General features: G+C 39.1%; 1 protein-coding gene across 1 annotated transcript in view; it reads left to right on the top strand.

Annotated features, from left to right (window-relative positions):
• The window catches only part of HMCN1 (hemicentin 1), a 372920-nt gene that overhangs the window by 313931 nt on the left and 41092 nt on the right, over positions 1 to 17897 (top strand). The window contains exons 85-93 of the mRNA XM_078393073.1: positions 837 to 971; positions 1309 to 1499; positions 3699 to 3780; positions 12154 to 12423; positions 14421 to 14591; positions 14938 to 15108; positions 15404 to 15574; positions 16506 to 16676; positions 17388 to 17558. Of these exons, the coding sequence (XP_078249199.1) occupies positions 837 to 971; positions 1309 to 1499; positions 3699 to 3780; positions 12154 to 12423; positions 14421 to 14591; positions 14938 to 15108; positions 15404 to 15574; positions 16506 to 16676; positions 17388 to 17558 (1533 nt within the window). The remainder of the gene's footprint in view (positions 1 to 836; positions 972 to 1308; positions 1500 to 3698; positions 3781 to 12153; positions 12424 to 14420; positions 14592 to 14937; positions 15109 to 15403; positions 15575 to 16505; positions 16677 to 17387; positions 17559 to 17897) is intronic.

Raw genomic sequence — 17897 nt, 5'->3', positions numbered from 1 at the left:
AAGGCCTCTTCATACTACTTTTCAACAGCTTACACCTAAAAATTTGAGTGCAATAGGCAGATGGCTGAAAACATATTCATGTGAGGGATACACTTATTAGAAATCTACAGTGGGCTGTAATACACTGTCTTGAGTGTATCTTTGCTGGCAAACTGCTTTTTATCTGCATTTAGCAAAGAGGAGGGAAATAAAGAAAAGACACGACAGAAACAATGAGCACAGATTTGCCAGTGAGTTTCAGTGGAACAGCTTTTCCACAGGACTTACTTGTGTTCCTCTTTGCTGTTTCCAAATCTCTAGTATCCATGCAGAAAGGATGGAGTTTACAGGATTAGAATTGTTGCTGAAGGTGAATACCAGATCAGCTCATGTAACAACACTCTATCCTGAGAGCAAACAACAAGAAAACATGGACGATCGAAAGTAAAACAATCATTGTTTCTGTGTGTTTTCTTTTACACTGACTTGTAGATCTAAGATAGGTGGCAACACTTTTTTTAAACCTAAAACTCTCTAAATCACTATTGAATTAGTATTAAAGTACAAATGCCCTGATGGTGATATCTTTCTTCCACCAAACATGAATTTTCCAAAACACAGTCATGGTTAGATTGATCACTATCAGAAAGGAGATTTTTCTGTTGCTAGATGTGAATGTGGTTGGTCTCATCTTTATTTCCTAGCAGATGGGACAAAAAAAATCCAAATGTCTCTATACTCCATTCTATTTGTTGTATAAGAGATATGTGCTTTTTAGAGCCTTACTAATCCTGCTTTGATGGTTGTTGATTAATTTTATTTTATTTATTTTATTTTTGTTTCTCTTGCTTTCCCAGCACAATATGATGGTATGAACGGACTTAGTGAACTTGTTATTGAAAGAGTATCTAAGGAGGACTCAGGTACTTACGTGTGTACAGCAGAAAACCTGGTTGGTTCTGTCAAGGCTCTCGGATTTGTATATGTTAAAGGTACGCATTAGTAAGGAAATATGACGTATTTGACAACAGTATTAAAGGTGATGAGATGAAATAATGGAAATGGATTGTTCATCTTATAAAAAATACAAAGTACTTTATGCTCATCAACATAATGAGAAAGGAAACCTCTTGTTCAAACAGAGTTTCTTACACATTTTTAATTTGTTGAATTTCCTACAATTCAGAATGATAAGCTGACTGGCCTCAAAATAATTTTAAATGCTAAGTTCCATGTTTCAACATATTTTAAATTAATGTTGAGTACATTAGATGTGTGAACTTCGGCTTTCATTTGGACCCACACCAACTGAACTTTTTTCCCCCACAGAGCCTCCAGTTTTCATGGGAGACTATCATTCCAGTCGGATTGAGCCCCTTGGCGGCAATGCTATTCTCAACTGTGAAGTCACAGGAGACCCACCACCAACTATCCAATGGAGCAAAAAAGGAGTTGTTATTCAGATCAGCAACCGAATCAGACAACTCAACAATGGATCCCTGGCCATCTACGGCACAGTAGTACGTCATTATTTATATATAGATTGCATAAATTAAATCCAGCAGAAATCAGTTTTATAGATTTGATTACAATTATGAAGGATTTAGCTGTCATATTTGTATAACAAATTCCTTTTGAGAAGATTGAGGGCATACCGTATTAAGGACTATCCCATTTATCTTCATAACAAACTAAGGACTTGTGAATTAGTGATAAGCTAGAGTTATATCAAATTGGTATAGTTCAGTTGGTTGAAGCATCTGACTGCAAATCCACAGATCAGGAGCTCAAATCTCCACCGTGCCTTCCAGGATTCACTACAGTGGTGCCCTGCATGACAAGGATAATTTGTTCCATGAAAATCGCTGTTTAGCGAAATCATCGTCTAGCGAAAACAGTTAACCCATTGGAATGCATTGAAACCCATTTAATGCATTCCAATGGGGAAAATACCTCGTCGTCCAGCAAAGATCGCCCATAGGGAAGCCATTTTACGACCGCCGATCAGCTGTAAAAATGGCTGTCCTGCAAAGCATGGGTCTGGAAAACACAGGGCAGCCATTTTGCGAAGCCGACAATCAGCTGTAGAAATTGTCAGAAATTGGTCTCATAAATGAGATCAAAAACCACGAAACAGGAAAATCCAGGCTTCCTTCACTCCCGATTGAAGTGAACTGCTTGAGTCAACACAGTTTCCGGGACATGAACTCTTGGACAACCTGTATTTAAGGCTGTTTCGATTTTACTAAAAAGAAACCACTTAATACCGTATCTTTACTGTTCAATGACTCAATTTTGGTAACGTAAGGCCAAATTCATTATCTATAGGGAAACTGTTCTGTTCAAAGGACTAGAAAGGCCAATTATTAAACAACATGAGTTTATTTAAGTGAACAAAGAAAACATTTCTCTACAATTTCATTTCTAAGCAACAGCATAAGCGTTTCAGCACCTTCTATAAAAGTTAACTATTGAAATAAAACAAAATCTAAACTATAGAACAAGTGGTCCGCGAAGCATGGACCAAATCAACATCCAGCGAAAATTGCCCATTGAAATCACTGTTTTGCGAATTGCTATAGCAATCGCAAAATGTCAGCGTTATGCGGATTCATTGTTTGGTGGGGTCGTCTAGTGAGGTACCACTGTATGCCAGTTGACAACACCTGGAGTGTATGTGGCTGATAATGGGGGTCATTACATGTCTTGCCAACTGTGTGGCCTTTGGCAAGCTGCATAATTCCATACTGCCACCAAAAGGAGGGACTGGTAAACCATTTCTGAGAACTCAATGCCCAGAAAATCATTAAAAGTCAGATTTTGCTTAAATTTTTAAAATTTAAATAGTGATATGTATTATTTATATTTCTTATATATTTGATTCTCTTATGCATATAATATACTGTTCTACTGTCTCCCAAAAATGAAGTACAGATGAGTGAAAATTTCAAGCTATAAAATGAAATTGTATCGAAATTTGCAAATTTCTTCATTTTTCGGGTAGAAAGAATTTGAAGATTAATCCCTTCTTCTCATATATGGTAGAACTTGAAACTGGTAAATTTGTTCATGGGTAAATTTGGATGTTTGATTCATAAAAGTCTGGGTTTCAATCCTCTTCTACTAGACCATAAGTTAATGTACTGATTTAGAGTTGCCAGCTCTTTCTTTCTTAGAGGCTCCTTATCTTTTACACCTATATGGCAGGAAGGTACAACATATCCACTTCATGCTGCAAACTCACCTATTGAGTTTGGCCAGTGAAACTAGCGGAAAATTCTCTTTTAGTTGAATTTTGAGGAATTTATCAAAATTTTCAAATTTCTTCATATATAGGATAGAATGTTTTAAACAGTCTGAATGTAAGAGACAGCATAACAGAGATTCTCATATGCATCAGTACAAACATCTTGTTTCCTTTCCGTTTTCCCAGATTATCATCCCAGGTCTTGATATATTATAGCACCTTAGTAACATATTTTAGCTCATTTGTTTAGATATCTAGCTATGGAGGCAGAGTCTGGGAGTTCAATTGCATACTGCACCTCCTTGACAGGGACTGGAATCAATGATCCATAGGGTCCCTTCCAGCAATGCAGTTCATTCATTCATTCATTCATTCATTCATTCATTCATTCGATTTATACCCTGCCCCTCTAGACACCGTCTACTCGGGGCGGCAGTTCTAAGATTATTTATTTATTTATCTGTCTTTCCAGAATGAAGATGCAGCAGAATATACATGTGTAGCCACCAATGAAGCTGGTGTGGTTGAACACCATGTCACCCTAACACTACAGAGTAAGCTATAATTGTATCAGTGTTATGATAGTAAAATAAAGAATTCTTGAAGTTGGAAGTGAAACCTAATGTTCAAATTAGAAATAAAACAAAAAATTTATGTACATTTTAAATTTGGTGAATTTTCTAGTTTTATTTTTTCTAAATACAGCAGGACACACACCCCATATCAGCTGGGATTGGTTCTGAGCCCCATTGTGGATACTGAAAGCCATGGATAATAGATAGATAGATAGATAGATAGATAGATAGATAGATAGATAGATAGATAGATAGATAGATAGATAGATAGATAGATAGATAGATAGATAGATAGATAGATAGATAGATAGATAGATAGATAGATAGATAAGATAGATTAGATAGATAGATAGATAGCATGGTAAAAGGGGGGAAGAGTTTTTTCACATGCATTACCAGAACTGGCCACTAGAAGGAGCTAGAGACAATGCTATTTATTCTTCACTAACAAGAATTAATACCATGGTCTCTGGCTCCCCCTCTAGTGGCCAGTTCTGGAAGCACATATGGAAATAGTTATTTTTCTGGAATTTTTTCCTTTAATATTTTTAATATTTTCAGACCACGGATAAGTGAAATCATGGATACTGATCCCATAGATACAGGGATTCTACTGTAATTTTTCTCTCTCCTTCTGATAAGCCATTAGTTTAGTCTCTCAGCACTCTGGTATTGTAGCCTACAGAGTATGATGGCTATATAGTGTGCTTCGCCATTCAGGGCTAAATCCTATCTTATCTGGAGTAAACTCATTAAAATAAACGAAACTTAAGTTCTATGAGCTGAACAAGTCCCATTCATTTCAGTGAGTCTACTCTGGATAGGACTAAAATCAGATTTGGCCTTTCATTTCAACAACAGAATTCCCATTTTAGATCTGCTTTCTTCCATGATTTCCCTCAGCAGCTGCTACTCTATGCTAAGTAGAAAAAATCCACAAATTTTGAAGAAGGGGGCTGTAATGTCCCTCAAAAATAGTAGACACCAGGTATGTTTGAGCAATTCAGTGTATGTGGATTCCAGTAAGAATAGATCTGAGGCCATGCTGCCTTGATGTAATTTGTGGAACAGAACATATTTAGCTTTTTCTGATTCAAGGATCTTTGAATTTTTCAGTGCTGTTCCTAACCCCCAAGGTGTATGAAAATATATGTAAAAACTTTTTTTGTATGAAATGTGGTTAACATTGCATACTTGACACTGTCTAAAACTTGATGTGTCCTCCTTACTAAACATGGGCTATTCATATTCATATCCTCAGGGATATGAGTACGAATTTCAACACCACAGGTACCATGGAGGCTCATTCCCTCCCCCAATAACTGGCCAGTCCATTCACCATTTGTTGTGTGGCGCTCAGCTTCACTGTTGTTGTGCCAATTGCAGAAGGAGCCCAGCCAGCTCATCTGTGCCTCCACCGTGCAGCTGACCACTTCAACACAGAGGTGGGATGGGGAGTCTCCCCACTCAGCTGATGAGTGGTCAGTTGTGCGTGTAGGTGGGGAAGAACCGGCCAGCCTTCATCTGTGATTGGAGTGACGATGATGACAATGGAGTCGAGCACCTCACGGCAAATGGTGAGTGGACCAGCTAGTTCTGGGGGAAGAGAATGGGCCTCCATGGCACCTATGATGCCATGATTCATGAATAGCCTGTGTCTAGTCCTTACTGCAGCACCTCAAACATTCCTGAAGGGATTGTGACAGGTCTCAAAGTCAACCTAGGGAATTGTTCATCGCAATTCAGTGTATAAGTTGTTACAGGATCAGATTTAGTAAAGCAACATGTAACAAAAGAGCACAGCTGGGTTAATTGAGGCAGCTGTGGGACAACCAATTTGACTGGTTGAACCAAGGATAAAACTAGCCAAGCTTACAGAGACAAACTGTTGGGTAGTTTGGGTAGTTTGGATAGTTTGGGTGGTTGGGCTGTTGTGTTGCTGGTGATCGTGTTGCTGAGAGCTGTATATACTGCATCGCTGGATGAAGACTTGCCATATTGCAAGGAGAAGATCCTGGGAGAAGACTATCTCCGTGGTGAGAGGAGAAGACTTCGTGGATGCTGGACTATTTACATTGGTAACAATCTTTGGTTACTGAAAACTGTAATTTACCATTGCTAACTGAAGAACTACTGTGAATGACCAGGACTGTATAAAGACCAAGAGAAGCTGTATTTACCCCTGTATATATGGACTTTAATGTAAATAATATTTTCAACACCACAACAGTGTCTGTTTGGTTTAATCTCTGGGCAGTTCACTTCACCATTACGCCCCTGGCGTAGTCTGGTAACGCAGCACCTCTGTCAATTGGTTATGGGCCCAGACAGCGCACCAGACTGCATCCAGGTATAAATTTAAGAAGTTATTGAAGAAACTGCTGAACAGAGAGAGCCAAGTAGTGTGGGCTACAGTCTGTGGTGAAAATGGCCAACGAAATGTCTATGGCTGGACTGTGCATAAAAAAGTTGAATGGGGAAAATTATGCAACTTGGCAGCAGAAGGTTCAGTTGCTATTGCAAAAAGAAGCATTATGGGACATTGTAGAAAATCCCCCAGCAGTCCTAGATGAAGAAAAAAGAGCACTAAATGTAAAAGCTCTGGCTATTATTGGGTTAACTCTAGAAGACCGTCTTCTTATCCACCTGAGAGGCCAAAACTCAGCAAAGAAGGCATGGGAGGATTTAAGGAGACTCTTCGTAAGAGATAACGTTGGAAGCCAGATTCAAATTGCCAGAAAACTTTTCCGAACTAGACTGCAAGCTGGAGGGTGTATGCTTCAACATTTAGAGGCAATGAAGTCAATGTTGATGGACTTACGAGAAAAGAACATCACATTTACAGAAATACAGGAAGCATTTATTATCCTGTCTTCATTAGATGAGTCATATGATCAGCTGGTGACCAATTTAGAAATTCTTCCTCAAGCAGAGCTAACAGTAATTAATATAACGAGCAAACTGTTGGAAGAGGAACAAAAGAGAAAAGATAACAAACAGCTCCGAGACTCCAAACTCACTAATCAACGTGATAAGCTGAAAGAAAGTGAGGAGGAGGGGGACACAGCTGCAAGCATTCATTCTGGAAAATGCTGTTTTTCCTGTGGCTCAAGAAAACATCTGATGAAAGACTGTAAATTTAAGAAAGTAAAAGAAAAACAAACCAGACGCAAGAGAGAAACACTAAGCCTGACTGAGGAGATTTATAACTCTGAACAGGGTGAAGAGTGGATTGTCGACTCAGGAGCAACTGCCAGCATGTGTAAGAGCAAACAGCTAATATTTAACTACCAACCTGTATCCAACCAAAAAGTATGCTTAGCAAATGGTGTTAGTGCTAAGGTACTAGGAAAAGGTAAAGTGAAATTGCCTTATATTGCTAGACAAATAGATGTTTTACATGTTCCAAATTTGAAACATAATTTACTTTCTGTGAGTTCATTAGCAAAGAATGGGTTTGTCAGCACTTTTTATGAGGAGAAATGTGTAATAACTAGCAAGAACAATGAAAAATTGAATTGCTATGCTAGAAATAATTTATATAGACTAAACTGTACTAAGGCTAACAATGTCTATGAGAACAAATGTATACACAAAGATTGTATTCATTTATGGCATCAAAGGCTAGGACATGCAAACTACAAAACATTGAGAAAAACAATTGAAAACTCAGTAGGAGTTAATTTAAAACAATGCAATGAATATGTGAATTGTCAAGCTTGCCAATTAGCCAAGAGTAAGAAAGCTCCTATAATGAAACATAGTGATGTACAAGTGAAAAATATATTAGATTTGGTGTCAGTTGATGTAATTGGACCTAAAAGTGCATCATTAGGAGGAGCCAGATACATTCTCTCTATCCAAGACCAAAAGTCCAGGTTTGGATACTGTTATCTCATGAAGGATAAAAGTGCAGTACATGTAGAGTTTGAAAGATGGCTCAAATTTGTAGAGCGCAAAACAGGGAAAAAGGTTAAGGTGGTACAAACTGACAATGGAACAGAGTTTACCAATGCCAAATTTCAAGCAATATTAAAGAAAAATGGTATTACTCACAGGAGAGCCGCTCCTATACACCTACTCAGAATGCCTTTATTGAAAGAAGGGGCCAAACTCTGCAGAATATGGCTGAGGCAATGATTAGGGGGAGTAATCTATCAGAGAAATATTGGGGGAAAGCTACACTTTGTGCGAATTTTTATATTAATATTCTTTGGCACAGTGGGATAAACAACATACCCTACACAGTTTGGACTGGGAGAAAACCAAATTTAAAATTTTTACACGTATTTGGATCTCCTGCATGGGTTCACATCCCAAAAGAAACAAGGAGAAAGGGAAAAAAGAAAGCCAGGTTGATGTATTTCCTTGGATACCAACAAAATAGGAGAGCATTTAGGTTTGGGTTGCCAAATACCAACAAACTTGTGATAAGTAGCAGTGCTTCATTTAATGAGCACAGTAACTGGGACAAAATATGTAAACCCCCAGAAACAATAATTAAATTGCCTGAAAGGAATGAAAGTAGTGAAGATAGTGCAGATGAAAGTGACTCTCAACCAGAGCAAGAAATAAAAAGAGAGGTAGAACCTGAGGAAATGCAATCAGACAAAGAAATTCCATCCAACTCAGAAAGGAAGGAAACTCTAGAGGAGGACAGAGAATTACCTAGGAGGTCTAGCAGAGAGAGAAAAACTCCTGACAGGTACAAGCCTGAGACCTATTATTGTCTCAATGTGGCTGAACCAGAGACATATGATGACATATGTAATATGCCTGAGAAAGAACAAATAAAATGGAAAGAGGCATTCATTAAAACAACTGAAAGTTTATGAGGAGGTAAAACTGCCTGAAAAATCAAAAGTAATTGGTTCCAGATGGGTATTTAAAAGGAAGGTGGATGCCGATGGTAATGTGAGGTATAGAGCAAGGTTAGTGGCAAAAGGATATGCACAAACTTCAAACGACTATGATCAAGTTTTTGCACCGGCTCTAAGACCAGAGACATTGAGATTTGCTTTAACCTATGCAGCCAAGCATAATCTCATGACCAGGCATGTTGATATAGAAACAGCCTATTTATATGCTGACCTGAAACACATAATTTATATGGAAATTCCACCAGGTATTGAAAATGAAGGTAAATGCTGGATATTGAAAAAAAGTCTATATGGTCTCAGACAAAGTGGCCATGAATGGAACCAACACTTAACCAAAACTTTAAAGGACAATGGTTTTGTGCAAGGAAAGGCTGACCCTTGTTTATTCATAAATGAGAGAACACAAGCTATAATATTAGTATTTGTGGATGATCTAGCCATATTTACCAAAGATAAGAAAGAGGCTGAAGAAATAATCCAAATGTTAAAGAAACACTACAAATTGAGAGATTTAGGAGAAATAAGTAACTACTTGGGAGTAGAAATAGAAAGAAGTGAGAAAGGTTTTAAAATAGCACAAAAGAGCAAAATATTAAAACTCCTAAAACAGTATAAAATGGAGGATTGTAAAGGTGCAGCAACTCCTATGAACATAGAGTTCGAGAAAGAAGATATGAATGGCCCGGATTGTGATATTGATGTATATAGATCACTGATAGGCAGCTTACTATATTTGAGCAGATGGTCAAGGCCAGACATCTCTATAGCTGTAAACCTGCTATCTAGGAATGTAAGCAAGCCGAATGAAAGGCACTGGCAATCAGCAAAAAGAGTACTTAGGTATTTAAAGGAAGCACAAAATAAAAAGCTAAATTTAGAACCAGTGGGAGAACTGTTTATTACTGCCTATGCCGATGCAAATTATGGTAGTGATTTAACAACCAGACGATCAACATCAGGCATGACTGTGCATTTGGGAGGAAGTTTGATAAGCTGGAAGACAGCTAGACAGAAATTTATATCATTGTCTTCTGCCGAATCTGAGTATGCAGCATTATCTGAATTGTGTACAGATCTAGTATTCTATAAACAATTGGCACAAGATCTGGGTGTGAATATAAAATATCAAATAAAGGTTTTTGAAGATAATCAAGCTGTCATACAGATGGCAAACTCACCAAATGTAAGAAGCAGATCCAAACACACAGATATCAGATATCAAAATGTTAAGCAAAGTATAGAGAATGGTTTAATTGAACTGGTATACTGTGGAACAGAAAATAATAAAGCTGATTGTTTGACAAAAGTATTGGGGCCAACTAAACATAATAAAGCATGTGAAATGTTGGGAATGATATAATGTATATGAATGTAAAAAGAACTCTGTATATGTTCAAGGCAATGTACTATGTAAGATACATATGTTACAGAATTGCTATAAACAATTGGAGGAGATTGACAGGTCTCAAAGTCAACCTAGGGAATTGTTCATCGCAATTCAGTGTATAAGTTGTTACAGGATCAGATTTAGTAAAGCAACATGTAACAAAAGAGCACAGCTGGGTTAATTGAGGCAGCTGTGGGACAACCAATTTGACTGGTTGAACCAAGGATAAAACTAGCCAAGCTTACAGAGACAAACTGTTGGGTAGTTTGGGTAGTTTGGATAGTTTGGGTGGTTGGGCTGTTGTGTTGCTGGTGATCGTGTTGCTGAGAGCTGTATATACTGCATCGCTGGATGAAGACTTGCCATATTGCAAGGAGAAGATCCTGGGAGAAGACTATCTCCGTGGTGAGAGGAGAAGACTTCGTGGATGCTGGACTATTTACATTGGTAACAATCTTTGGTTACTGAAAACTGTAATTTACCATTGCTAACTGAAGAACTACTGTGAATGACCAGGACTGTATAAAGACCAAGAGAAGCTGTATTTACCCCTGTATATATGGACTTTAATGTAAATAATATTTTCAACACCACAACAGTGTCTGTTTGGTTTAATCTCTGGGCAGTTCACTTCACCATTACGCCCCTGGCGTAGTCTGGTAACGCAGCACCTCTGTCAGATTGAAACTCATCAAAGCATGTTTTTGGCACCAGAGAGCTTGTCAAAGGCAGAAAGGCAAATTTCTCCTGAAAGATATATTGCTAAAAGCATTCTTCCATTCCAGTGCCTTTGCATGTATATATGAAACACTGATGTATGCCTCTATTCTAACCTATAAGGCTAAAAAAAATTATAGCTATCTAGAAACCTGACTAATGCAGAATTAATAATGCTGACATATATTTATACATCTTCAACTGTCACTTGTATTATTAAATATGAATGCAAACTTTAATCTGGAATCGATTGTAGAAATGTTTGTATTATATATCAGGGTTTGTAACCATGGTCAAATTTACCCTTAAATCTTGGAGAAAAATAATGTAACCAAGATAATTCTCAAGGTTATATAAAATATATTTAGAGACAGGAGTTCCTCCTGAGTGAGACTTCCCTGGGACAATGGTTTGCGTGTGCAAGAAATCATTATTTTTAAACTGCCACCAAAAGGAGGAATTGATAAACAATTTCTTGTTATGCTTTTCCGCTGAACCTGACAGTAAATGTATTTACAGTGGTGCCTCGCTAGACGATGATAATCCATTCCACTGAAATCGCTGTTTAGTGAAATCATTGTCTAGCGAAAAGCGTTTCCCCATTGAAATGCATTGAAACCTGTTTAATGTGTTTCAATGGGGAAGAATCGTTGTTGTCTAGCGAAGATCGGCCATAGGAAAGCCGCTTTGCGAACCGCCGATCAGCTGTTTAAATCGCTGCCTTGCGAAGCTTAGGTCCCGAAAACACCTGTTTCGCGAGCGCGGAGGGAGCTGTAAAAATCATCATCTAGCGAAAATTGGTTTGAGAAGCAGGGACCAAACATTGTCGAGCAAAATTCCCCCATAGAAATCACTGTTTTGCGAATCGCTATAGCGATCGCAAAAAGTCAATGTCTAGCGAAAAAACTGTCATGTGGGGTAACTGTCTTGCGAGGCACCACTGTACTTTATCTAGGATTCCTTGCCTCTCTGCATCTCTTATAAGAAGGATAAGATCCTGTTGCTTCTCAAGCTGAGGATGATCCTCCTCAACTGGATAGGTCCAGAGCACCATTTGGGCTGATTTGATATCCAACAAGATCTAGGAGGGGATGGGTCAATATTCCTCTTGTGTTAGTATCAGGTTAGATTTAGGCCCTGGAGAGAAAATCCATTTAGAAATACAGGTTTTGATGATGATGATGTGTGTTTGTATTTTGGAAAATCCTGACAAAATTCATAAATGTTTGCTTCATTTCTCTTTCAAATGAAATATTTGATGTGTCACTCAGAACACTGCAGAAAGTCTTTTGGAGAAAGTGAAGAGATCCATCTTCTCAGTATTTTATTGTGAGAATAATCAAACTGGGAATATTCTCCTTATCTTAGGTACACCTGTTATTACAATTGAACCGGTAGAGACTATTGTTGATGCTGGAACCACAGCGGTGCTGAACTGCCAAGCAGAAGGAGAACCTCCCCCAACTATCGAGTGGTCTCGCCAAGGCTGGCCTCTCCATAGCCAAGAGCGAATGACTGTTTTGACGAATGGTTCCTTGCGCATTGCAGCTGCACGTAAAGAAGATACTTCTGACTATGAATGTGTAGCGAGGAACCTCATGGGCTCTGTCCTGGTCAAAGTGCCATTTATTGTCCAAGGTGGGTGCTACTTTTTCATACTGTTCATTGTGGACTTTGTAACATAAATGCATGTGTGCTCTGAAGTGAAGACCTTAATAAAGTCAGTCATTCTACACAACGGTACTTCACCAGTTATTTCTTGGGAAGCACAGCTGTGCCATGTGAGGTCTGCTACCATGCCAGCAGAACTGTGCTTCCACAAAATGAGGACTAATTACAAATTAAATCTTCTTGCGAACTCAAATTGCCCACCCACTGAGGAAGTTGTCTCCTCTGCCATATGTCACTGCTCTGATGTTATATTCTTTCCTTCCATCCCCATGGTGAGGGTTAGCCATTCTGCAGTATGCCTACATCCTGTGGTGTTAAAGCATTCGTCTGTTTGCAAACAGAGATGCTGCAGAATTACCTGCTATAGGACAGGGTATGCCATGATTATTCTTACACACTCTAGAAAGCAAACCATCACTGAGCCATATTCACATGTCTGAATAGCTAAATTAAACAGAAGGAGCTGGAAATGCTGTAGCCCTACCCCCTAATGCCACTTTCTTACTTAAAAAAATCAGATATTAGAACTGCATAGGGAGCCTTCTCATATAAAGTAGGCTCTCTGATTTAAACTGTTGCTCTTCACATGGAGAGACTGGCATTGGAGGAAAGTGCAGCCATGTACTCCTTCCATGTTTACTTTAACTAGTTTCAAACACCTGAGTAGGGTTTATGTGTAAGAGTAAAAACTAAAACTCTTGGCTTCATTCAGGAAAAAAACACTTTCTATAAGCCATCAAAGTTTTGAGAAACAGTGTTCTAGAAATACTTCATTTTCCTTTAATACAAAAGAGTTTTGCATTGCTTTTTCTTTCTATTTAAGATATTTCTTTCTATTTATGACAACTTTTGAGATAAGCCCAGAAAGTAGTGTTTAAAAGACTTCCTGTGACACTAAAGTATAAAACATTTTACTGACAGATTCTACAATAGCAATGTTTCCTTTAGAAATAGGATTTCAGGAAATTGTTTAGACCTTGGTTTTCCATATTTTCATATACTGTACATTATCTATTTTAAACTGTTGTAAATGTGTGTCTTGTCCTGGCTTTCCCTGGAAGTACAGTATTTTTCTGTGCATAAGACACCCCCATGTATAAGACACCCCCCACTTTTCTAACCCCAAATTAAGAAATCTAAGTGGGGCTTAGCAAGTGTAGGGGGAAAGGGATCAAAGTGCTGCAGGATCGCTTTGATCCCTGCCTTCTCCCTTCATGCTAAGCCCCGCGGGGCTTAGCAAAAGGAGGGAGAAAGGGATCAAAGCAATCCCACAACTGCATGGTTGTTTTGATCCCTTTCCCCATTATACAGCCAAGGGATTGCTTTGATTATTTCCCCTGTCCTTTTGTTAAGCCCTATGGGACTTAGCAAGCAGAGGGGAAAGCAGGGATCAAAGTAATCCTGCAGCGCTTTGATCCTTGCTTTCCTTTTGCTAAGGATTAGCAAGTGGAGGGGAAAGCAGGGATCAAATCCCTGCAGGAACAATTTGATCCCTCCTTTCCCCTCCACATTTTTTGTACTCTCCTCAGCTTACTTCCATGTATAAGACAACCCTCAATTTTTAGTCTAAAAATTTTAGACTAAAGTATAGTCTTACACACGGAAAAATATGGTACTTAAAATGTAAGTCCATTCTTAAAACAAGCAAACCCACAGAGAATCTCCTTGCACTTTAAAGATTTATTAGTGAGAATCTTCAAAACAGGCTTCCTTGTATGATTTGTTGGCTTTTTATTTCCGATCTCTTTTTAGTCCTCTGTGGAAAACAGAAAGAAATTGCAACTGTTTGCCTTGTGTCACATCACTTTGATCACTGTTCAGTTGTGAGACAAAATTAACCTATGGTAGATTAATAACTGAGTTAGCTACAAGACTAAATGCATCGTCTGAAGTTAAAAGCAAATAACACATTTACATGTTTGAGAGGCATATTAACTAAAATTAATTTGCTTTTTCCATTTCAGTGCATGGGGGATTTTCTGAGTGGCTTGAGTGGCAACCATGTAGCATAACATGTGGTCAAGGAGTTCAGAAAAGGACCCGTCGATGTAACAATCCTCTACCTGCAAATGGTGGACGACACTGTATTGAGCCTGATTATGAAGTACGAAGCTGTCAGAACAAACTGTGTCCGGGTAAATGAATATTCACTCTTTTTACATATGCCTAACAGAAGCCCAGACTGCAATTCTTATCTTTATGTGAGATATGCTGTGTTTCTGTTGAATAAACCCGTTGAAAGAAACCTATTGTTACAGTAATCCACGCCAGCGATGCACTGCCACGACGTGTTTCACATGTTTATAGTTTTTCTGGGAATTTCTGGGCAAACGCTGAAGCCAATTCTGCCAGTGCTCCTCTATGAGCTTATCCCATTGTGTATCTCTGTCTGGCATTGTTTGGCTTGTTGTAATAAATTTGAGCTATAATAAATTTGCCAGTGGATCTCAATAATTCATGCCATATATGTATTCTTCATAGTGGATGGGAGCTGGTCAGAATGGGGGTCTTGGGAAGAATGCTCGAAAACCTGCGGGCAAGGCAACAAGACAAGAACCAGAACTTGTAGCAGCCCCCGAGCTCAGCACGGTGGAAAGCCTTGCGATGGCAATGCAGCAGAGTCAGTCATCTGCAACATTAGGCCTTGTCCAGGTAAGAATGCAGAGGGATCAAGCGATGCACGTGGGCTACCCTTCATATGAATTCCCTTTTCTTCTCTAGATGGTGGCTTATAGTCTTATCTGTGCAGCCTATTCTATTCTGGAGAGTCCACACATACAGCCTTATTAGGGGGCACAAAGGTCTGAAATGGGGGATGAGTGGATGGAGATGATCCGCTGGGCAAACAGCCTTGCATTTCTGCAGCCTTCAGATCCAACCCAAGGTTTATTTTCCTTCTTTTTTTTTTAAAGGCTTATCTTGGATTGTACCTTTGTTTTTCTTCTAGTCAATGGTGCCTGGGGTTCTTGGCTTCCATGGGGACCTTGCAGTGAGACATGCGGGAAAGGCACTCACGTCAGAGTAAGGCTGTGCAATAATCCCCCTCCGTCATTTGACGGTTCTTCCTGTGATGGACCAGATGCACAGGCACAGGTTTGCAGTGAGAGGGACTGTCCAGGTAGGTTATATAGTGAATGAATGATTTCTTTTGTATTGTTTATATATTCTTTAGAAGGAAAAACAAACTCTGAGTTTATAAAAAAGTTCAGACCTATTTTAAGAACAGGGGATTATAGAAGGCAAGAGGGGAAAGCAAAATAGTTGTGGTATTTTGGGTTGGAAATGGGGCAAACAATAATTTCTATTGGAAATGTATATGGGGGGAAATACGTGGCATTGATGTTCCCACTGCATTTGGGACTAGAATCCAGAAGCAGCTTTTCAGACTATGGCTTGCAATTGTATGGGTTGTGTACTAACTTAAAAGGTCTTCCTACTCTGGAAAGGTACTCTCGAATCAAATGGGTAAGCTTTCCCTGATCAAGCTAGATTTTTAAAAAAAAAAATGGGGGCAAAATCATACTTTGCTATTCTTTCTTAAAAAGAAGTTGGTTATTGGGGAAGAAGCTGCAGCCTAGCCTTCATCCGGTCATATGATTTTTCTGTCTGGAAGGAATGAAAGCAGTTCAGAAAAAAACATTATCCCAGATGCCACTTGAGCAGATTGCACTTTTTTTGGTTGCTCAACTAATCTGGATTCCCCTGCCTCATTCATTTACAGAGCAGGGGTGAGGCAGCGTATAAGAAGCAAATACTGAATCCTTGCCTCCATACCTTAGCTTGCTTCTTCTGTAGCTCACCTCTCCGCACCTCTCCTCCATTCATTGTGCCAGGCAATTTGGTACCTCATTTGTTTCTAGCATCCAAATTAAGAAAAGCATCAGAGGAAACCACCTGGAAAGAGGAGAGGTGAAGCATGAAAATGTGGATGGTTCAGTTCTCCTTGCCCTTTATGTCTTTTCTGCTCAGACAAACACACATATCTGCTTTACCTGGGAATTTTTTAAAGGTACACAATTTAAAAAAAAAAAATTTTTTTTTTTAAACAGTGAATGGCAAGTGGACTTCCTGGTCCAGCTGGAGTGCTTGTACGATGTCCTGTGGAGGTGGTACCCGGCAGAGAACAAGAGTTTGCTCAGACCCACCACCAAAATATGGCGGACACAAATGTGAAGGGAACGATGTGCAGGTTGACTTTTGCAACAGTGACCCTTGCCCTAGTAAGTGCCTTCGGGACTGGAGCTATGGGGCAAATGGGAATTTGCTATAGACAGCTTTTCATCTTCATGTGGTGCCAGGCGACAGATTTCACAATGCCTCTTGTTGTTATAATGCCATGGTAGATGCCGCCTGCCATCTGCTAGATGGTGACCCTGTAAGTAATGACCTCCAAAGGGTCCTGTCATGAACAACCCTACTCAGGTCTTGCAAACTCAAGACTATGTTTTCCTTTATTGAGTCATTGCATCTTATATTCAGTCCTCTTTCCCTCTTTTCTTACCATCTTCAACTTTTCACAGAATTATTGCCTTTTCCAGTGAGGCTTGTTTTCTATTGTGCCCAAAGTACAATAGCCTCCGTTCAGACATATCTGCTTTCAGAAATTCCAAGCTTTATTCGATTTAGCAGCCACTTATTATCTTTCAGATGCTCCATGGTATCCATAAAGCTCTTCATATTTTGAATGAATCATTTTGTTTCCTGGCAGCTTTCTTCAGTGTCCAGCTTTCACACCCATACATAGCAAGTGGGAATATCATTGTATGGATGATCTTAGTCCCCAGTGCAATATCCTTATTCTCAGGGATATTTTCTAGCTCCTTCATAAATGCCCTTTCAAGTCTCAGTCTTCTTCTGATTTTTTTTTACCATTGCCCATCATGTCTTTAAATATAAATACTAGTGGTTGGAAAAATGTTTGGTTTCCACAGCACATGGCAACTGGGGCCCATGGAGCAACTGGGGCACTTGCAGTCGAACATGTAATAGTGGCCAGATGAGGAGATACCGGACTTGTGACAACCCTCGTCCACTCAATGGCGGAAGAGCCTGTGCAGGGGCTGATACACAGATCCAGAGATGTCATGCAGAACTATGTCCTGGTGAGTTACCTTGGTATGTACATGGCTACTACCTCTGTACATGAAAGACAGCAATCTGGATGTTTATAGAGTGCAGAAATTCTATTCCCAGAAGTAGAAACTTCTCAAAGACATTTTGGGCTTTGAATTATTATTTTTTTTTATGTAGAGGCATGAATTCACCAGAAACATGGAAACTGTTGTGCCAATGGCTTAGCAGCTATTTGCTCTTTTTGGCTAAACTATAGTAATTAATGTCACCAGATATGTATTTTCAAATGCACACCTACTCCCAATGCCAGGTGATGAAAGCAAAAGAGGACCAGATCACTGCCCCTTTAACAATTATGCAGATGGGAG

This window comes from Pogona vitticeps, chromosome 4 (assembly GCF_051106095.1).
Source record: "Pogona vitticeps strain Pit_001003342236 chromosome 4, PviZW2.1, whole genome shotgun sequence".
Taxonomy (NCBI): Eukaryota; Metazoa; Chordata; class Lepidosauria; order Squamata; family Agamidae; genus Pogona; species Pogona vitticeps.
The sequence above is the reverse complement of the archived record's forward strand: the minus strand, read 5'-3'. Positions and strand labels throughout refer to the sequence as shown.